Source organism: Argiope bruennichi, chromosome 7 (genome assembly GCF_947563725.1).
Source record: "Argiope bruennichi chromosome 7, qqArgBrue1.1, whole genome shotgun sequence".
Lineage (NCBI taxonomy): Eukaryota > Metazoa > Arthropoda > Arachnida > Araneae > Araneidae > Argiope > Argiope bruennichi.
In genome coordinates this window covers 35,917,661-35,941,076 of record NC_079157.1, presented here as the reverse complement: position 1 = coordinate 35,941,076, position 23,416 = coordinate 35,917,661, and the positions used below count along the sequence as shown (strand labels likewise).

At 28.9% G+C, this 23,416-nt stretch overlaps 1 protein-coding gene across 2 annotated transcripts in view; it reads right to left on the bottom strand.

Annotated features, from left to right (window-relative positions):
• Positions 1-10,170: 10,170 nt before the first annotated feature.
• Positions 10,171-23,416, bottom strand: part of LOC129974949 (multidrug resistance-associated protein 1-like) — a 57,849-nt gene continuing 44,603 nt past the window's right edge. For both annotated transcript variants that reach the window (XM_056087767.1, XM_056087766.1), the window contains 6 exons: positions 22,181-22,282; positions 20,407-20,553; positions 17,852-18,010; positions 15,562-15,728; positions 12,482-12,676; positions 10,171-10,320 (listed from right to left, as the gene is read on the bottom strand). In XM_056087767.1, coding sequence (XP_055943742.1) covers positions 10,209-10,320; positions 12,482-12,676; positions 15,562-15,728; positions 17,852-18,010; positions 20,407-20,553; positions 22,181-22,282 — 882 coding nt within the window. In that variant the 3' untranslated portion in view covers positions 10,171-10,208. The remainder of the gene's footprint in view (positions 10,321-12,481; positions 12,677-15,561; positions 15,729-17,851; positions 18,011-20,406; positions 20,554-22,180; positions 22,283-23,416) is intronic.

Genomic DNA, 23,416 nt, shown 5'->3' with positions numbered 1-23,416 from the left:
GTACGAAAGATGATAAGAGTTGGGAACTAAATAAAGCTGAGTTGGTGGAGACGTAAAAGAAAAGCGCGCCAAATATTTGACCTTGAAGACCGGTTCTAGCCAAAGTGGAATTCATTATGTCAATCGTTTCGTTTTATTCGTTCGCTTTATTTACAAAATACTTAACAGATAAACACTTCTAACTTGAGAATAATTATAAATACATACTGTTAAAAAAAGGATTTCTGTAATTTATGATATTATTTGATAAATTTCTGAGCATTTTAACTATTTTAAAGTCGGAATTGATGGGGAACTCTTTCCCAACGCGGAGCGTCACATTTTCTGCCTTTTACAATACTGCCAAGTTAGGGTGAAACAGAGTATAGCTATACAGATGAATCCTTAACGGACATTCCCACGATCGACTGGAGACCATTGAGGAAGCATTGCTGAGCAGCTATTGGGTGATAGGGAACTCAAGTTCACCATGAGAAAATCAAAGGCGGAGATCTGAAGAAAATAAAATGCGGTATTTTTGTTTTGTTTGAAGGGGATAGTGAAGAACAGTGACAGGCGTTGAAATGGAATTCAAAGAGACGTCGGCGTCCGAAGAAGTTGCTTCTAATTTTTTGATAAAATCTGTGTGATTCGAGTTTCTGAGTTAGGGTCCACCCGATAAAGATCGGTGGATTTCTGGAGTGGCGCCGGAAATATCTGTTTATAGCTAACAGCTTGTTAGCGTTTTTTTTTTTAGTGATTTATTTTCCGATTCGATCGAGGAATTATTTCGTGATTGAACTGTTATTTTATACTTGTAAATGATATTAACCTAGATGAGGACAAGTTGTTTTTGTGTACATATATAAGGCTGTAAATAAAAGATTTGTTTAGTTACGCTAATTTCTTATTTGATTAGTCTGAATCAAGATATAACAATAAAAATAAATATATAAAATTTGATATTGTTTCTAATTATTTTTTTTCTATAATTACACTGGTATTCATATTAAATAAAAATATTGATAAGATTTTTTAATTACAGCAATATTCTTCTCAAATATTGCTATTATATGCCATGAAATGCCATTATATGCCATACGCATATTTGTTTTAAAATTTTAATTAGTGTAAAAATCGTTTTTATCGATTTATATAGCCAGTTGCGGATTGCCATCAAGACACATGCCTAGGCTCAAAAAATTAAAAGGGACCCAAATGGATAGATTAAAATTTTTTATTTTCCTTAATGCAATATAAATAAGTTTGTAAGAAATGCAATTTATAGGATTAGGATAATACTGATATTTTATAAAGTATAATTGGTCATGTTCTGATTTGTTTCATTACAATGATATAATTTTCTAAATTGGAATATTTAGAGGATAGAACATCTGTGTTTCTCTACAATACTGAATACAAATGTGGAAACCAGGCAATCTGGAGCCACAATAGTTAAATAAAAACAAACTTATATTCTTAAATTTGAGAAAATAAATAATGTTAACTTAAAATAAATCGCAAATATGTTTAAAACATACAATATGAAACTAAACTAATCGTCTCATTAAAAAAAAAAAGCCTCATAATGTACACTGCCAAGGCCCGCAAAATACTTAAATCTGGCACTGAATACAAAAGAAGTTGCCCCAGAAAATATACAAAATAAGAAGCAAGTAACATAAAAATTCATTCATCAAGGTCATGTTGATCGGCAAGTGAGAGTATTAATTCTTTAGGTACAGATGTTCGACAGGAAATAAATATAGATATACATTTCTTATCTGACACTGACTTTTTTTTTCGGCAAACAGTCAAGAGTATTTCAAATGAAAACTATCAATCACAGATAAGATTTCATTTCTTTTATCTGATTTTGATTGAGTGAAGTGCAGGGCCGGCCATCTGGGAGATGCGGTGGATGCTATGCACCGGGGCCCCGTGATTGAGGGCCCCCGCTGTGATCAAGAATTAAAATAGTGTTCTGAACAATATATTTTAATTTTTGATCACAGCGGAAAATAATTCCGGAAAATATTAATAATTCTTGATAACAGCTGGTAATAACCAACTATCTACTTGATCACATATTGAAAGCATACGTTTGTTTCCACGTGGCTGGCTGAGCTTCGACCTAAGCTGTTATTGGGCAATAATCGCAGTGATACCTATAAAAGAGGGGGGGTGTTCATTTATGAATATGGAAATCCCATTCAGACATGTTAAGACAGAGCGGCGCGACTTCTGGGAGCCGCATGCGCCCAGATGAGGCTGGGTTCAAATGGACTTGTAAATAATCAACTGTCTACTTTTTTTTCTACATCTAATGTAATATATTTTATGTGTGCATCTGTGCATACTTGTTTATATTTAGTAATTGAAACAAAAAGTTAAACGATCATGCACACTGCATCACTTCTTCACCGGACACGACCAGAATAAGTACAGTAGACTCCAGATTATCCGCGGGCGGGTTATCCGCTCCTGCCGCACTAAGTTTTTTTTTTTCAAGCAAAGAGAAAATGCTTCCAAAACAAGAAGCAAACACAAGTGACTGATTTCTTCAAAAAGGTGTAGTTTTACAGTTATGCTTTTGTAATTACATAATACATTACAGTATTAAAACAGTACATATGTATTAATTTTTCTGTGTATCCTTGACGCCTCTCTTAAGTACAAAGCACTTTTTTATTTTCATTAACAAAATGCATTTTGGGTTAGTTTTGAGTGATATACTAAAATATTAAGCCTCAGTTAAACATTTCCTGCTGTTTATTTTACGTTTTATTGTACATAAAACGATTTTTCAAAGTTGGAATGACTGTTTTCTCTTTTGCTATACCCGTTTTTAGCTTTTTCCGGATTATCCACGATTTTTGTTATCCGCGGCGGCCGCGCCACCCAATTCCGCGGATAATCGGGAGTGTACTGTATAACCATGTCCATTCCAATAAAATATCGCTTCAGGTGCCAAAAAAGAAAATTAAGCCGGCGTCCTGACATAGGGGTAGCATGTCTTCCGCGTGATCTGGACGTCCCGAGTTCGAGTCCCGGTTCGGGCATGGTTGTTCTTCATCTGTCTATGAAGTGTGTGCCCCCTTGAAAAAAGGCGCTGTGCAAGCGAATGTGATGTGTGAGTAGCTAAGACGTACACTTGGCCCTAGTTGGCGGTACTAAAACAAGAGACACTCTCTCGGCTTAAAATCGCTGATTTCGTCAACGGGCTTGTCTATGACAAGTACCATTAGAAACAACAAAAACAACAAAAAGGAAATTATCAGAAAAGAAAAAAGAAGAAAAACTAAACTTCACAAGTAGATCAGTTTTCTTGGCTTCGAAATAATTCTGGAAAAGAAATTGCTTCAACTTCAGAAATTACAATTCAAATTTCAACTGGGGAAGAAATTTCTACTCCACCTACACAGTCTTGAAATGAAAATGCTGAAACGGTGAAATTTGTAAGAACCGTGTGTTTATACAAATATGACCGAATCAGAAAATAAAGACTGAAATAAGATTAACAAATACGATCAAGAGAATATAAATGATCCTGGTTTATGGCCAAGTATTACAATTGATAAATTTAGAATGTTTTGTGTTAAAGCAGACCTGTACAAGACAAGGGAGTTTTTGGTAAAAATACTAAAGGCAGATCATTTTCCATTACTTACTACTTTAAAAAAAATGCCAAATGGTGAAACCCAACTTCGCAAATAGTTAATTTATTCAAAAACGCAAGACTCCGTGTTTCGTTTTTGTTGTATACTGGTTTTCCAAAAGAAGAGGAAATAACCAAACTACACGATTAATAGGTGGCTATATTAACTGGAGAAAGCTGTCAACTGTAATCCAAGATCATGAGCATTCTAGTTGTCGTTTTAATTTGTTTATTGCTAGGGAAGAATTACTAAAACGACTAAATTTACTTTCAACTATGGTAAGACAAATCAAGTTAAATGATTCTATTTTTCTAATCTTCCACTTCGAGGAAATCGCAAAATTAAGGGATAGCCTAATAATGGAAATTTTTTTTATATTTCATCGAATTATTAAGTAAATACGACCCAATGCTAACGGATCATATAAACAAAATAATAAATTCAAAAAATAGAGTTGTGCATCATTTGGCACATAATTCAAAAGAACAAATTATCTATGAATTAGAAAATGAAGCCCTTAATAAAATTAAACATGATATAAAAGCAGCCCTGTACTATAGTATTCAAAGGGATTGGACTCCTGATATACCCCATAAGGACTCCTGATATACCCCATAAACTTTTATCATTATTAGGTATGTAAAATTTGAAGAGTAAAGGTTAACTATAAACGAGTCATTTATAGGGTTTATTGAAGTAACTGATGTGGCTGGAGAAAGACTAACAAAAACTCTATTGAAAAGATTAACTGAGCTTGATTTAGATATTATTAATTGTAGAGTGCAAGCATATGACAACTGTAGTAACATGAAAGGGAAATATAAAGGAGTGCAATCTAGAATAATTTCTCTAAATCCGCATGCAATTTATGTTTCTTGCCTATCACATTCCTTCAATTTTAATTTATGATGCCGCTTCCAGCAGTATATATAGTAAAAACCCTTTTGGGGATATTACAACGTTTATATTGCCAAAATAGATTGTGAAAGCAGTGTATACACAGCTTGAAGGAACTTGTAACACCCTAGAAGAATTTATTGATGTTTAAATGATGTAAGTACAGATAATACAGCGGTATCCGAAGCTAAAAGTTTATTAGGTGAAAGAAATGCCATTTATTTTATGTTTAATAGTATTTTTTGCAATACTTTGCAAAATTAACACTATCAATAAACTATTTCAAGCAGAAACAACTGTTCTTGACTCGGCTCAATAAAATTAAAACTGAAATCCAAAATTTAAAAACAAACTCTAACATATTTTTTTGACGGACCAACAGTGCTAGCACATAATTTGAATATTTTCCTGAAAAACGAAAAGATTATGTTCCGAAGTTATATATATAAAAAACCAGTAGTGGAATTTAGATGTTATTTTTTTAACACTGTAATCCATACTGCTTTTGTACAAATAGAAAATGGGTTTAAAAGTATACCAAATAGTATTTCTGATTTCAAATTAATAACTGATATAACAACTTTAGAACTTGGAGGTGGACTACTTTTGTTCCCCGCCCACCCACTCTCCATCGCTGCATCCGAGGACAGTTCTGATCTGAAAGCTGCATCGGGCAGCCGACGGCAGTTTTGATGTTAAACTGCGTCCTTCTGCGACCGGTATCTCACTGGAATATCCAAGGCTAAACAGAACTGGTAGATCGCAAAGGATTCTACAACTGGCACTCCGACAGGAGCCATCTGTGCAGGCAAACCCAGAGCAGAACACAGCTTGTAGACCGCATAGGATTCTACAACAGGGATATCAGACTTCCGGGTTGCAGATGGAGCCAGTTTCGCTGGAAGTTCTAAAGCCGGGCAAATCCTAAATACCGTGTAGGAGCGAACCACTGGGAAGGATTCTACTCTAGTCGCAGGTGGATCAGATGGTGTATCAACATCTTGATCCAAATCGGGATCGAAAAACAGATCTCTGATTGAGGGTAAGTGAGGGAACATGTAATATTTCAACAGTTCACAGATTGTCCATAGGACGATCCATCCAACGATGGCCGTAGCCTCATTGAAATGTTCACAAAACACACCAAGCATAGCTCAGCAAAAAAAGTCACATAACGATCAGTTGCAAAATGAGAAATGATTCTTAACAGAGCAGCAGAAGGTGGATTCATTGTTTCATCTGTTATATTGTTTGTATTTTGTGCGTTTGTTTAACATTAAACAGTAATATTTTGCTAACAGCAATAAGAGTGATTGTTGAAACTTTCTGCATCCAATAACAACTGAAATATAACCAATGATTATTATTAAGTTAACAATGGAATAAATCTAATAATCAAGCATAGAATACTAGAGGGGGGCAAAGAGGGGATTTAATATTTAATTAAATTATGTGGGTTTTAATTTATATATTTTTTCGATTAACTAGATTTTTCAACAGGGATTTAAAACGAATACTATCGATCGAGATTGAAATTGATTAAAATTTGTAAAAAATGTGTTGAGTAAAATTTATGAATAAATTTCCTTTTTAGTTAATATGTTAAGAAATAAATTTCGGCCCTGTGCTGTATTTGAGGCAAATTGCCATCTCATATTAGTGTAGTAATTAGTCAAACGAAGGAAGTGGAAGGTAAAAGAAAAAGAGAAGAAAAAGATATCCTGAAAGATAAAATTCACACGAAACTAATGCAGAAAAACAACAACAACAACAAAAACATCAATTCAAGAAGCACCAATTTTCAAAATCCCTTACATGAGCGTTTAGTGCTTAGTAAAGTAATGAAGAAAACCGAATATGCATTTTTAACACTCATTTGTCAACCAAATGAAACTCAAAATTCCATACCAAACTATTTTAATGACAAGATCAATTATCAGATTAATTCACTGTTACTACGTTTACACGTTTGTGAACGAGCAGATAGACAGACGGTCAATCCAAATTTGAAATACTTTAGACGCTTTAGCATGTGTTCAGAACGCTTAAATGCATTTGCTGTATTAAGCATAAAAAAAAAAAAAAAATTGAAATTTTCCTGAAGTAATTGATGTATTAGAAAAAAAATTTAAAATAAGGCATTTAAAAATTAAGATGGTATCAAATTTAAGAATATGAAATGCTTCAAGCATAAGCAATAGTAATTATGTGAGCTCTAGAATTAAATAGAAATAATAATAAAAAAGAAAAAAAAATTGAAATCTGCTATCGCAAATTTCAAGTTATCATGTGAGAACTTTTTTTTTGTTTTTTTGATGAATTGGTTAGAGCTAGAAAGCGATATTTGAAACTCAGAATCGAAACGGAGACGTTTCGCGTTCAACGTTGTGATTCAGAATCCAAATGGACACGTTCTGTGTTTGAAGTTGGGTGGTAGAAGGTTTTGTTCGGGCCTCTGTTTGCTCTTTCGTTCCCTTTCTTTTTTTTCTTTGCAAGGTTTCATCGGGAGAAAGCTCAGGACGCCCCATTTATGATTTATTCATTGACTACGTGATTTTGAGCTTCACCCCCCCCCAATCATGTTCCTTTTCCGTTTCTCCGCTCCTAATAACGTAAGCGGCGTAAATGTGGTATCGTTCGACAGAGAACATCGAGTAGAGTGTATTTATGTCAGTCGTAAAGTCAGTTTTTGCAAAAACAAGGTCGAAAACTCAAGTTTTTATAACTTTGAGAGCCCGTAACTTGCGAATCCTTCGGAGTAGCAACGTGAAACTCGTATCGTTACGTGCATTTCGGCGGGCACTATCCAACAATATGAGCAAATGCAATGTAATTCGAATTTGAAAATTTCGAGACCCGATCTCGTACCCTATCGAGAGGAGTGTTTAGACGGGTTGCACTCGTCTTTATGTTGCATAGAAGCCAGGATATAACAACTTCCGATCTGATCGGAAGTTGACGTCATCGACATCCTGAGATCCATAGGAACTCTATGGTATCGATCCGACATTGATTTGACCAATATTAAGCAAAATCCGTACTGCACATGCGCAATGGATTCCCATTGCTCTAAGAGCAGTTCAACCTTTTAAAAACGCATCTGCTTTCAAAGAAGCATACATACTGCCAATGCATAATGCCAATACTGGAAGCATAATGCCAATACTGGTAAAAGCAGGTGAAGCAGATGAAGATGCATATTACCATTTATGCTTTATTCATTGCCCACGCGATTTTGAGTTTCAATTATTCGTTGCCTTCAATTATTCAAAACCCCACAACGAAAACAACATTAAGTTCTCACATAATAAAAAAAAAGAGAAAAAAATCACGCATTAACCACTTAACTGTTTTATTTTCTTTACAATCTAATAAGATGACACCTTCTATTTTAGGAATATTTTCTTATTTTGATTCAAATGGAAATCCATTGAATATTTTACTTATCTATGCATTCAAAGTAATTTTAATATTGAATTATAATCGTTATGAATGGTTTATTTTTTGCTTACAACTATCAAAATTCAATAAATCGATGCACGTATGGCACTCGGGCAAAACAGTTAAGTGGTTAAATATATAGCATTAATAATATATGTTCAGATCTGTATTTTTTTTTCTACTTTATTAAAAATTAGGGCCCCAAATGACTTCTTGCATCCAAGCCCCTTTGAAGAGAAGGCCGGCTCTGGTGAAGTGTAGTTCGACCTTTGTCTCTTATTTGAAACTAGCCACTTTTGGCGTCCAACTTCTTCGCCCAGGCGAACTTTTAGGAAGTTAAATTATTATGGAATGCATAGTTTTTTTTATAAAGTTACCATACTATTCGATAAGCCTGACAAAACTTTAATTTTATCAGTCTACTCAAATTACTGCACGTACAAATTGAATATCTGTAATGTAAAATAAAAGCGGAAATGAAAACACTACTTCGGAGTCATTGTCAAAAAAAAAAAAAAAGTTTATATATATTATCATGTGAGAACATAATGGCGCTCGAACGATGACATAAAAAAATGATAATTTTGAGACGGGGAAAAAAAAAAAAAAAAAAACAGTAAAAAAGCTAAATTCTCTACAAAGCATAATATTTCATAAGTATTGTGCGCCAATGCCATACAAGGCGATGTCTGGGATAACGCTACATGCTTGGCGTGGAGAACACGCCTTAGGTAGAATACGAGAAAGTTTTGCGGAGACTGGTTAACTTATTGTGTACATAATGCAACATAAAAAAAATCGAACAAAAGTTTTTTGTGAGTATGTGTGTGTCTATTCAGATATTGGAATCATTCATATCTGTCCAAGTTGTCAAGGTCAAATTTTCTGACAATTACATTCATTTAATATTATATTCGAGGAAGTGTTAAACTTTCATTTGCAAATTGTAATTACTTAGTCACTTTTGAATCCTTTCGAAAAAAAAAAAAAAAAAAAAAAAAAGAGTGAGAGAGAAGGGAGGAGAAAAAAACACAACAGAAACTGTCCTTGGCAATGCAATTCTTTGCAGCGATTTATTTTAAAATGACAATAAGCTAAAATAAACATCAAGTATATTATTTTCAACAAGGGAAGAAAAAGAAAAACAATTTATTATGACAAAGAGCGAACAATGCCCTGGGTTACAACACTTTCGTGAGTAATTCTTTTAACTTAAAATTATCTTTCTTTGAAATGTTATCATCCTTTTATCATCTGCAATCCTGTTCATTTATAGTACTATTAAAACAAATGCCTTTTGTTGCCTTAAACATTTTCTTCATTAAAATATCAATGAAAATTAAAATATCAACAATATCACAGAAGCAGACGATTTTCAATACCGCCGATTTTCTCCTATAGTTTGAAATATTTGTATTATTGGTATTGGAAATTTTGTTTACAAACGCTGAAGTATAAAGTTTGAAAAATATTTAGTGAGACAATTAATTAAATTATTAATATTCCACTAATAGAAAACTTGGGAATAAATTGAACCAATATTTTTCTCGATATAAATTGTTAATTATCTCTGTTTCTAAAGTTTCCTCTTAGTAAAAATAACCAAGATTTTAGCGTCTTTCCACGATAATCTCAAAAAATATTATAGTGCAAAAATAAATTTCATTAACTTTTAGAAAAAAAAAAAAAATGCCCTTTTAAGCATACAAAATTAAAATGGTGCAATTTTTTTCCTTTCGACTTTAATTTCTTTAAAAATATTTTTAAAAAGAAATTTTAAAAAAAAACATTTTTTATTTTCAACATTAATTTTATTGTTGCAATGAAATTCAGAATTTTTTTTTTTATTGTTTGAAGATACACAGATACTGTACCATTTGACAGATTTGGATCAAAATTTGATTAAAGTACACAATATCGACGAGAAAGGCCATATGTCGAATCTCATTTTCTATTTCATTATGATTTTAATTATCATGTTCACATAGAAACGATAAATCCAAAATTGCTTTTTTTAGGATCAAATGAGATTTAAAAAAAGGAATGAACTTCAGAATGAAATAATTGGATATTTCATGATTTTTTCTTTGTGTGAAGAAACTAAAAAACAATAGAGCAATAAATATAATTTTATTTTATATTTATACCATAAAATAAATAAATAAAATTGTTAAATAATAAATGCAACAGTAGTAAATAATTTATTCATATTAATAACAATAAATAAATAATTTATATCAGTCCTGCTTCTTTGCTCATTAAGTAAAACCTAGAATTTTGATTTTCAAGCAAGTTTGAAGGATTTCCAACTTCGATTATGTTGCCATTTTCCAAAACTACAATTCTGAAAAAAAAAAAAAAATTATAAGATTTTATTTGAACATAAAAAAGAAGGTAATTAATCTAAAATATAAATAATTTAATATAAAATAATTTGTTTAATACTAAATTATTTGCTTAATATAAAAACAATGGAAACACCTGAACTAGCCAATAGGCTAGCTCAGGTATCGTCCTCGTCATCTGACTGCGGTTCAAAATTACGAGGTCTGTCCCAAAATAGCCCGAGTATTGCTTTAAAATAGGACGTTATTATAACTAAATTAACCTAGCTAAAATGGGTCAATGCAATATGTGACATAGTTGAAAGTTTCACAGCCTTTTCATTGTAACATTTTGAAAATTAATGAGCTTTTTGTGATCAGGACCAAGTAATAAATGGTAATGATTCAATAAATACCGAAACATTTGATATTTTGCAACCCATTATATACCATTGGTCAAGAAATTAAAAAAAAATGACATAAGATAGAACAATACACATAGTAAAACCATCTAAGTCATATAGTTTAAAACCGAAATGTGAAACAAATATAGAACATGTCTAAAAAGAAAGGCAAATTCTCAAATTATTTTTTTTGCAAAGTATCGTTCAAATAAGAATTTTATAACAAAGTATTCTTTTGTCCTTTCTCATTTATGTACTTAGTTTCAGAATAAACTAGCTGATAAATTCGGTACTGTCCGGGATTAAAATTCTTTCATATACGATACTTATAAAATTCTTTTGTACATAATATAAAAGTTACTTTTGTACATAATATAAAAGTTACTTTTGTACATAATATAAAAGTTACTTTTGTACATAATATAAAAGTTACTTTTGTACATAATATAAAAGTTACTTTAGTACAAAATATTATAATATACAAAATCCTTTTGTCAACTAAACTCCTTAACTTCTGATTTACCATGATTTAAAAACCATTGTTAGATAAATTTCTCCACAAGTTATCAATATTTGTCATATTATTACTGCAAATATTGTGCACAAATGCCGAAGTATAAGAAAGACTCTCTTTAAGCAATTGATTTACATTTCGTTTTAAGCATATTTGACAATCCTTGAAGGCTAACAAAAGTACTTCAAAAAACATTTTAAAGCAAAAAGGAAATTAAAAAAATAATGCAACCAAAGCGTACATTTTTTGTCAATTTCTAATTAATTGAATATTTGATTAAATTTTGTACTTTAAAAAAGTTGAAAATATTCTTTTCATGGCTTCTATATCTGTGAAAATTAGATTGAATTCAACCCAATATTTGGAAGGAAATGTGGAGCATACTTAATATAAAGACTCAATGAATTTTATTTGTCTTAAAATTAATATATATTTAAAAAATGCACAAAAAGAAGCCCTTAATGTCAAGTGTTTACATTGAGCAATATACTCACTTGTGCTTTAAAAAAGTTATTCAGTGCCATCCCACAAAATTTTGAGGTACTAGTAAGTTGTCATCCTATGGCAACAATGCAAATACCACAAAAAGTTAAGAGATGGCGCTGTATGACATTGGCAGCATGAAAGCAGATAGAAAAAGGCTCTAATAGTTAGTTATAAAAAATGGTTTTTTTTTTTTTTTTTTTTTTTTTTGCGGGGGGGGGGGGGGGGGGGTAAAATTGCACTTTTTCAGGAAAGACATTTATATAGATAAATTTAAAAAGCAAAACCTTAACAAAATATAAAATTTGATTCAAATCATTAGAGCCGTTTCCGAGATGCACGAATTAAAATATCCTTTAATAAAATTAAAGGATATGGAAAACATTAGTAAATTTATTTACAATATATACATGTTATCAAAACCAATGATAAAACAATTATAATAATAAATTGAAGTTTTTCTCTGGTGACTGTATATCCATTTCGTTTAATTTATGACTGAGTAAATAACATTTTATTCCCCAATATGGAACTAAAACTTAAAAAAAAAAGTATTTCAGTTTTGTATTACTTAAGTTCCTTTTTGTCACTTTTACTCAACCAAAGAATAGAGTAGCCAATTGACAAAAAGCTATTTCTTAGAGATAATTCATATTTAAAACAAATATTTTTCAAAATATCTTTCTTAGGATTTATTAAAAAAACATTTATTTAAAGTTAAATGATAAATACTTATATATTTACTTATTTAAAAACGTAAAATATCAAATATTTACTTACTTATCATAATCTAATACTGTATTTATTCTATGAGCTATGGTGATCACAGTACGATCTGCAAACGCTGTTCGAATCGTATTTTGTATCAAATTGTCAGTGTCCATATCAACAGAGGCAGTAGCTTCATCTAATACTAAAATCTTTGAATTCTTTAGCAAGGCTCTTGCTAAGCAAACCAGCTGCCGTTGACCAGCACTGAAAAATATTCAAAGACAGAGGATTGTTAAAAATATAAGGCAACAAAACCACTTCTATTATATCTAATAAAATCGATTTAAATAATATTAAATTTACATACATAGACGATACATGATAAATTTTATCATTATTTATCACTTGCTTCATAATTGATAAAATAATTACTTTAAAATATCATTTAATGAAATCAGAAGAAATTACTGTTATTATTTTTCAATCAAATCATATGTGAAATCAGCTGCTGAAACTGTTTGCAATTAGTACACAAAATATATTTATAAGCAGCAATTTTAATTTTAATTCATTTGTTGTACAAAAAAAAAATTAATATTTTGCAATTTCTTGAAAAATTACCGATTGTTCCAAACGAAATTCTAAAAACTGCAAAAAAGTTCATTCGTTTAAGATAAATAATAGAAATAATTTTTACAAAATGACACACAATTTAATCAAATACAGTAAATGGCAAGTTAATTCTGAGTTTAGCATACAGTATATGAAAGAATTTTATATATATAGTTCTCTTCGTTAATTATTGAGTAAAATTATATTCGAACGGCTGCACAGACGGATTTCTTCTGAACATATTTTGCTCAAAATTTGATATGTATCTGCAAATTTCGTGAAAAGACCACATAACAAATTTCAACCGTCTAGCTCAAATCGTTTTTGATTTATCTTTGTCATAGACAGACCGACATTTTTTAAAAATGTGTTTCTCGAACTCAGGAAGGTCTCAAACGTGGACATTTATCAAAATCTCAAGTTCGAATTTTTTGACGATTATATATTTTCTCTATACACTTCGTATGCAAGAAAGTAACTAAACGGAGCAATGAATTAAGTACAGCTACAAAAATAATTAATATAGCAAGTTGAAAAATTTATATGATGAATTAGGTTACATTTGATTACAAAATATTATTAAAACTGTTAATGGAAAAAAAAAAAAAAACATTGATTTCTATGCTATGCACATTAGAGCTCTCTCTCTCTCTCTCTCTCTATATATATATATATATATATACTAGCCGCCTTTGGCGACCAGCCGGTTCGCCAATCTTAATGTTCGTTAAAATGTTAATAATTAAATATTTTATGCAATTTCTACTTTAATAGCTTCTTCATCAAAATATTTTAAAACTTCAAATTTTGATTATCATATAATTCATTCATAATATTATAAAGGCCTTCAGTCATAACGTAATATGTATCTCTCTCATTTTCTGTTAGCACCCGTAGAATTTATGCTTTAAATTAAAGTGGAAAGAATTAATCTTCAATTAATATAACAATATTTTTTACTGAAACAAAGCATTTTTTTTAATAATCTGATTACTGAAAATAGAGTCACTCAGCGTTTAAACTTTATGGGCACCAAAGAATATCTTTTTTAATTTATGTAATATCTCAAGAGTTGGTCAACAAAATTTTCTTAGATTCATTATGAGCAGATCGATTCATTAACAATGTTTAAATTTAAATGCATCAAACACTAAGAAAATAAAACGAATCGTTTAAAATAAACGGTTGAAAACAGGTTTTAAAAAAACTACTTAAAAAACGATGTATTTAAAACTATAAGCATATACAAAAAATATATAACTAACATAAATACAATTTACTTACAAAAGCATGCAACTAACCCAAAAATAATTTAAATCATCCATTCATAACGGTTGTCATGGCAACAATCAGAACAGAATGCGCATGCGTGAATTTTCTTCGCCGGTTACGTAACGCAAATACGTGATTTTTTCTACGCCAGTTGGGGTAACGCTATGCGGATTAGAAATTTTTAATTTCCTTTATTCTGTTTTATTTTAATTCAAAAGTACTTCAGAATGAATCTGAAAGATCGATTCATTAACAATGTTTAATTTTAGATGCATAAAGCATTAAGAAAATAAACAGAATCGATTGAAATAATCCGCCGAGAAATTCTAACTCTAGCCTCGTTACTGTTGGGAGAAAAAAAAGCTGAAGCCTTTCTCGTTTGGCGGTGGGAAAAATGGAAGATTTTTTTGGCGGAAAAGTTGGCGGTGGGAAAAATGGAAGATGTTTTTGGCGAGAAAGTTAGTTTTTAATTAATAATTAAAATTCTAATTAAAAATTCGAAAAAAGGAACCCCAGGTGCACATTCCCAACCTCCAAGGTATATATGTACCAAATTTGGTAGCTGTATGTCAAACGATCTGGCCTGTAGAGCGCCAACACACACACACACACACACATTGAGCTTTATTATAAGTATAGATATATCTTTAATAGTTAATTACATTTAAGTAATAGGAAATCGCAAAACAATTTTCAAAAACATTTTTTAGCATCAACTGGGCAAAATATATCTTATTTAAATCGTTTTCTTTATCATGTTTTATGTTTTCACTGTTATAAATTCAGTTTACTAAACAAATCTCGTGTACCATCATGCTGTTTGTTCTGCTGATGTCCAAAAAAGAAAAAATTAATGAATTAACAATTACATTAATTAATTGTTCAGAAAATTTGCTGCATTCTACCTTATGTTTCATAATATTTGTAAACACTCTGAAGAAAAACTATTTAAATTAGTTTTGATTCCAATAGGGTTAAAAAATCTTGATGTTTCAAGTTTCATTTATATGGATTCACATACATTTATATGGACCAATAATTTTCTTAATATCCACTTTTTAAAAAATACATAATCTAAAGAAAATTTACTCAGAAGTTGGAGTTCTTATAGAGAACAAAAATTTATGTGCTACAGATTTAACTATTCCGTGAATCATCCATATAAATTTTACAGTCTGAAACTAGTAATATTTTTTAAGTTAGACATAAAATGCAAAACTTAATAATATCAATATATTTCAATAAGAAATTAATATAAAACTCACCTAAGATTAGAACCACCCTCTTCAATTTCATATTCTAAGCCTTCATTTAAATTCGACACAAATGTCTTCAAATATGATTTTTCCAAACTGTCCCAAAGTTGATCATCACTGTGTTCATTATTTGGATCTAAATTTATTCTTAAAGTTCCAGTAAACAAAACTTGATCCTATATATTAAAAAATCAATGAAATAAAAAAAAATTGGGAAAAATATTATTGAAAAATATAATACGGGATAGACCTAATTTACATATATTTTTTTAATAATTTTTTTTATCCATGTGATTTTTAGAGACATGTAAAAGTAAGAAAGCTGAAACGGCCCCTCAAACTTTCTGCAATTAGTTATGAATATTTCTGATTCTTTTCCACAGACATGAACATGCAGCATCATATTCCGAATGTGAAACCAGCGGGAATAGTGTCTCCCCTAAACTTTCTTGCATATTTCATAATTAAAAAAAAAAAAAAAAAAAAAAATGTTATCTCATCCTTTCTCATGCATAAAATTGTGGACCTTGTGCATGGCTGTAAACGTTACAGGTGTTTAAACTTTTATTTTCAGTCTTGTAGATAAGCATTTTGTGCTTTGTAGTATAATAATAATAATAGTAAAAAAAAAACAAACTTGAATATGCATTTTGGGAACCGTTATGTTGACTGACCAAAACCTAACTTTTATAAAGTGCAGTTAATGCACAAGTACTGAAGTATATTTTTGAAACAAATGATGACATAATAATCATTTATGGTTGACAAATTAATTATTTAAATTAATAGTTGATATATTCAAAAGTACAGTGAAAAATCTAAATTTCAATATTAATTCAGAAAAGCAGATAATATACCCCATGCAATATGATTGGGAAAAAAAAAATCAGATGATAAACTGTTAATTTCTATCAAAAATATTAATTCTTTGAAATGAATTGAAAGAAGAATAAATGTAAACAATAATAAATGTTTTCATGCATACTTAAAATGCAAACGATAAATTATAAGTTCTTGTAAGGTCATACAATATTTTCGGATTTGATTAAAAACTTCAAAACTTTTCAACAATATAAATATGTCTTATTGCATATTATTTTTATAATATATGTTACTTTAATACTACTTGTTTTTCAATAAATAATGTATAATACAATTGCAATAAAATCATTATCTATGGTTTTTTCAATATGTAATATTTAATTGTTTTTGGCTAAGGAGTGAAAGGAATTTGAAAACGATAAGAAATTAATCTGTTCATCCAGGAATATTATTTTTCTTCCATTAATTTGTGACTAAAATTGTGGGTAAAATTTTAATTATTTACCAATTTGGCAAATTAGAAAAACCAGAACTACGAACATTTTCATAGCACTCTACTTTTATTTTTAAAATCAATCTTATTTTCAGTTATTTGTTTTGATTTTTATCATCTGTAGTTATTTCACCAGGAGCAAACAAAAAAAGACAAATGCACGAAATTGAACATATTTTTTTTCCCCTTCATCTTTATACATTCATTTTTGGTTACTGTGGTTTGGATTATGTCAATTTTATCAAGTCAAGACCACAGGATTAACAGGATTGCGGATTATCAAATGAATATCCTATTCAAATTAATTACTGATACTTTGTACTTCTGCTTATACACTGTAAGAGCATATAAGTTAAAATATTGTGCAATTTTCTATTAATTTGTTATTTTTCATATGGAATTATCTGAGAGGCGATAACTATTCTTTCCCTGCATAAAACATTAGCATTTTAATAATTAGTATCCTTTTTACAATATTAACAAACCTTTTTCTCAAATGAAAAATACAAATAGTATTTGCAATTCAAAAAAAAATTTCTATTACTATTTTTTATTCTTTTTCCTTCAATATATCTTTAAAGTTTATAAAAAACATCTTCACTCTTCTTCACAAATGATGTCATTGTTATTCTAGTTGAATTTGACACAATTCCTTTTGAACCCACCCTCCATTTCTCAGCTCAAACAAAGTAGTTTGATGTAAACAGCAGAAAGAGTAAAATATATACTCATATTTTTTTTAATCAACTGAAATATACTGATTTTCTGCCTTTTCATGCATTAATTACTATGTTTTACATAATTATTTTTTAAATTCATATTTGCATACTCATCTCAATTCATAGTTCCTATTAATATATTGATTGATTTTTATTGATATTATAATACATAAATAAGGGTATCCTTACAACACTATAAGTATTAAAAATATTTAAAAGAAAAGTTACTATCATAAAAATGATTCTTAGAAGGAAATATACACACCTGTGGAATTATTGTCAATTTTGTTCTTAAATTGTGTAGACCTATTTTAGTAATATCAACATCATCAATTAATATTGTTCCAGAAACTGGCTCAATGATTCTAAATAATGCTAAAGTTATTGACGATTTTCCTGCTCCTGTTCGTCCAATTATGCCAACCTAAATAATTAAAAATTTTATCACTATAAACAGGGAGATGAATAAACTGTAGTGAATAAATAAATAAAATTTAATTCAGGGGTGCCTTTGTGTGAAGGCTGTGGAACTGCAGCCCCTCCTCAACATTTTCAGTGTATATATTTAATTAAAAATTTATTTAGTCTCTTCTGTGATATCTAAATACATCAGTTACTTAATGCATTTTCTTTAAAATTTTGAATTTTCAAGCAAAAAGTAGGAAAAACTATTTTTTTGTTTTCTTAGAGAAAAGTAAGTATTAAAAATGTACAATAATGTTAAACAATATATTTAGCAAATAACAATAGCAAAGTGCATTTGCTCTGCTGTATTATATCTGAAAGGAAAAAGGTGCAGCCGGAAATATAGTCCTGCAAAGAAAAAATGAACGTTTTATATATTTTGCACAGAAGAGAAATTTTTTCCTGCTGTGCAAAATATATAAAACATTTCTTCTATTTTCAACTTTCTATATTTCGTCAAAAATATAGAAAGATGAATAATACAAAATAAAAATAATTGATAAATATTATATTCTTATGGATTTCCTCCCATAAATAAGATTCTAAATGTATACTTATTTTAACTTTTTATTCTCAACACTTGCATCAATTTATTTCAAAGTTCAATTTTTAATTAAAAATATCTAATTGCTAAGAAATACATTCTTTATTAAAATTTATATCATAAATCCACAAAAATTAAATTCTTATTTTTTATTAATTAATTATTAAATCAATTCAAATAAATTTAAAAAGGCAAAATATAACTTTTGACAAATAGTATTCATTACTAAGCATATATAACATAGGTTACAGAATTAGCCACAGTTATGATGCACCAATCGCCGTTAAATAAAATCAATCCTCTCTCTGTATTTAGCGATATTTTCTTATTAATAATAACTAGCCATCGTCAGCAACTAGCTGTTTTCCCATAATGTTTAGATTCTTAAAGCTTTCAATTAAAATAAAGAAAGCATATATTATCAATATAATGAGACAGCAAATAAAGAAACTTTCTTTGAAAATTCGTATGATAAATTCAAATATTTCATTGTTGTTAATAATAATTCATTTTTCTATGATATTAATAAACAAATAATATCGTAGAAATTAATTAATAATTAATTGCATGATAATGATTTGCAAAATTTTGAAGATTTTTATTTTATTAAAAAGTTATTTGATTTTTTAATCTTAATACCTAATAATTTAAGAAATAGAGAGAAGAAAAATGTATCATTTTGCTTATAGTTAGATATTTTTTTTTTTTTTTAAATCTTAGTTAGATTTAGAAACTGAACCATACCAACTTATACCACAGTAATAGATGAAAAATTCATTTTTATTTTCAGAAATTTAATTTCAAAAACTTCAAAACCTTTTAGAATAGGGAAAACTAAAAACTAGTGACACATAAACGAATCAGACTTAGGTACTTTTTGATGATTTCTCAAGACTCAGAATACTATAAAATAATATTTTTCTATAACATATTATAATTTATTACAAAAGTTTGATGTAAATAAATAAAAATTGAACCAAAAAACTTATGAAGTAAATTTGTATCAAATCATTTCCTCCTTGAAGTGTGTGTCACTTTATTGAAAAATCATCTATTAAAAAAATACATGGCCAACAAAATTATTTGCATGAGATAAAAAAACAACATTAAATACTTATAGATTCATAATGCACAAGGATATACATTAAAATCAATAAATAACAATGATTTTGCAAACAATCCAGTCTTAGAGAGACTGAATGTGAATTTCAAATTCATATTTTGGCAGTGAATTGGATACAATATTTACTATAAACCATAATATTGATGGCTATTTATTATTCCATGATTACTGATTATTTTTTTTGTAATTAATAGCTAAATTCTAACACTAACAGCAATGGTTTGGATCCTTTTTTTAAATTGTTGCAATACATCAGAAGTTTAAAAAATATCAATTCTAAGAAAATAAACAGCAAAAAATAGTATTAAGAATTAACTTAGATTGCAAAGAAAAACAGATGATTAATATAAATTTTACAAGAATAATTAAAAATAATTTGGACTGTTTCAGAGAAATTGAGCATCCATTGTAAATGAATCAGTTTTCTGAAACTGCATAGATTTATAGTGGAAATATATAAGTCAGATACATCATATTGCTTATGATTCCTTTACTTAATGATTATCATTCTTCTTTTGTTATTAATTGTATTTTCATAGATAATTGCATACATATTGTAAAACCCTATAACAAAACGAATCTTATTTTGATCATGACAATACTTTGAAATTTAAAAGTATTCATTTGGTTTTCAGGGTTAATAAATATTAGAAGATAAGATATAAAAAGTGGAATTAAGTGATATTACCTTTTCAGATGCTTCAATGGAAAAATTGATTTCTTTCAACACAAGATCAAGATTTTTTCTGTATTTGGTACTATAATCTTCAAAGCAAATAATGCCATTTTGAGGCCAGGCATTTGCTAATTTTTCATGAGACAAATCCCAAGGTGCCTGCAAAAAAGTCATATTATAGATTTGCATAGCAAGCAAATATTATAAAAATAGTAGAAAAAATAATAATTTTGTTGAAATATTTGGAACTTGAAGTTAAATAAATCATGAAAGATTTTTGAGGCGAATGATTTTTAAAAAAAAATTATTTTTAAGAAAAGTAGTTGATATTTTTTAATCCACAAAACTAATAAAAATTACAATCAAAACCAAATATATGCAATAAAACTTCATTGATTGAAACTTCAATATATTGAAAACTACTCTTCAAAATTTACATGGATCTTAAATGCTTTTTCTGTGTTGTAATGTTATCCCTTTTATTAGTTTAGATCAACATTTTCCCTGTATCTCTTTATTTCTCAGGAAGAAAAAAAAATTATTATCTGGGAATTTCATAAAGAATCTATTCTGTGAATATATTTTAAGGAGATAATATTACAACACAAAAAAATGTAATGAAATTATAAAAATGAAACTAAAAAACAATTGAAGAATAATATAAGTAATAAGATATTTTTGACTGAAAATTGAAATTTATTCTTCAAAACTAAATGAAAATTGAATTCTGCACACTAAATAATACTGATTGATAAAAATAATATATTAAAACACTAGGATAAGATTCAAAATGTTTTGAATATAATGTAACAAATTTGTAATGGGGCTTCACTGCATAGTAAGCCTCCTGGCCAGGAAGACAATTTTACAGAGATAGTGATGGTAATCCCTAGCTTGGTGACAAAAAGTAGAATTATCTTGGGGATAGATTAATTTCAATAAGACAAGAGTTTCTAAAATCTTCTTACAATTTTCTTCGTCTTGTAATGGAAACTATAAAAAGGTAGGAAACAAAACTGTAGCTAGTAAGATAGTGAATCGGCAGCTGAGTTCCACTTTAGTGAATAGTCAGTTGAACTGAGCTCAAGTGAATAGTTAGTTCAAGTGAGCTCAAGTGAATATTTGAGCGAGTTTTTCTCTCAATGCTTTGTACTGTTAGGTTGTTTATTATTGATTTGCTATTTGTGTACAGTTGTTTACAACAAGTACTGTTTCATGTACCCTTTATCTATGTTTCACTATTGTGTCTTCATTCATTCGATGGTACCAATATTTTAACAACACCAATTTAATAGTCGTGTGAATTTTTACAGAACTGTGGCAGGTTTTCAAAAATATTTTTTTGCCCGATTTTTCAAAAATAAATTATATTATAGAACTGAAATTCAATCTGTGTTCATTGTTTCATAAAATACTTAATCAAGTGCTTTTCTTGAAAGAATTCTCCTCTCTTCTTCCATCCAAGAAAGATTCTGTTCAATATTTGCATAGTTTATAAGACAAATAAAAAAGTGGTCATGTTGCATGAAATTCAAGAGGTAGATGAACCGAACATTTACATTTTTTTAGCACTATGTTGTTATGGGAATGGTCTCCATTAGAAAACTTTATGTAGACAATAAACAGAAGTAAGACAATTAAAATAACACAACTTTACTGCCTGACAGTTTCACAGAATCAGACATGAGGTTATATCAAAATGATTTAAGTAACATTAAAACATAAACAATATCACTGGCAAACAAGTATCTGGCTAAAGGTGACTAGCATATAATAAAATACATACCTCTGGTTCCAAATTGCAATACTCCTCAATTCGCTCGATTGATATGGATTTATTTTCCAGTTCAGAGTTTGTTCTAACAAACCATTTCAAAGAATCTGTTACCTAAATAATAAAGTAAATATAAAAGTAAGTAAATATAAAAATTAGTATAAAGGAAGTAAAACAGTCATATAAAAATATAAATGAAACCTATGTGTGAAGTAGGACCTGTCATCACTTTTATAAAGGTTCCAGGTGTATATATATTTGGGACACTCAAATATTTCTTCAAGGTCAAAATAAATATTAAATTTATTTGAATATAATTGTATTTATTTAAATATACATTTATTTCATGTTGAACAAAAATTTGTAGGGGATGATGCATAATTTGTTGAAGTAGTTGTAGTACATAGAATCATAATTAATTTTTTTATCACTTATAAAATAGTGGACCACAATGTAATTGAAAACTTGAGTTCATTCTACTGTATTGCCTAGTATAACTCACATCACATTCACAATGGAATAAGAATTCAGCAAGGTCATTCTCAAATATGTCAAAGAAATATTGTAGAATGTTGCCAGTTATTACCAAAAATGTTACCATAATCAGTAAAAATGGCCATCTATTAAGGGGACAATTGACCATACTTAGAGTTTTTCTTTTACATCTATGTATCAAAAGCATCTCCAAACAATAACATTTTAGGTCCCCTTAAAATACTGGAATTAGCCTTCAGATAATTAAACATTAAATCATTGCAAAAAAAAAAAAAAAAAAAAAAAAAAACCACTTTATATGAACTTTTGATAATCTTTAGAGCAGATGATCCATTCCATTAAATCCAAAATTGTTATTCTTATGATAATTATTTTGCAATCATGCAAAAAATGCAATTTAAAAAAGATTTTGCAGCAATTATGCCTAATAAATAATATCCAATATCAGAAAGCCAATCAAAGAGATATTTCAATTGATTAACATTTTCAACATAAGCTGGATATGTCATTAACACATACACACGCTGTGTATTAACAATAATGGTGTCAATATATAACATTTTCAAATTATAAATGCAGACTACTTATTTTGATGAAAATATAATTAATTCTTTAAATTAAAAAATTAAACTGATAAGACCAAAATTTGAATTGATAAAATTTTTCTATTATCAAGTTAAATTTAACAACTGAATTAATTTAACTGCAATTAGAATTGATTGCAACGCTTAAAAATCCAACCAACCAAACAGA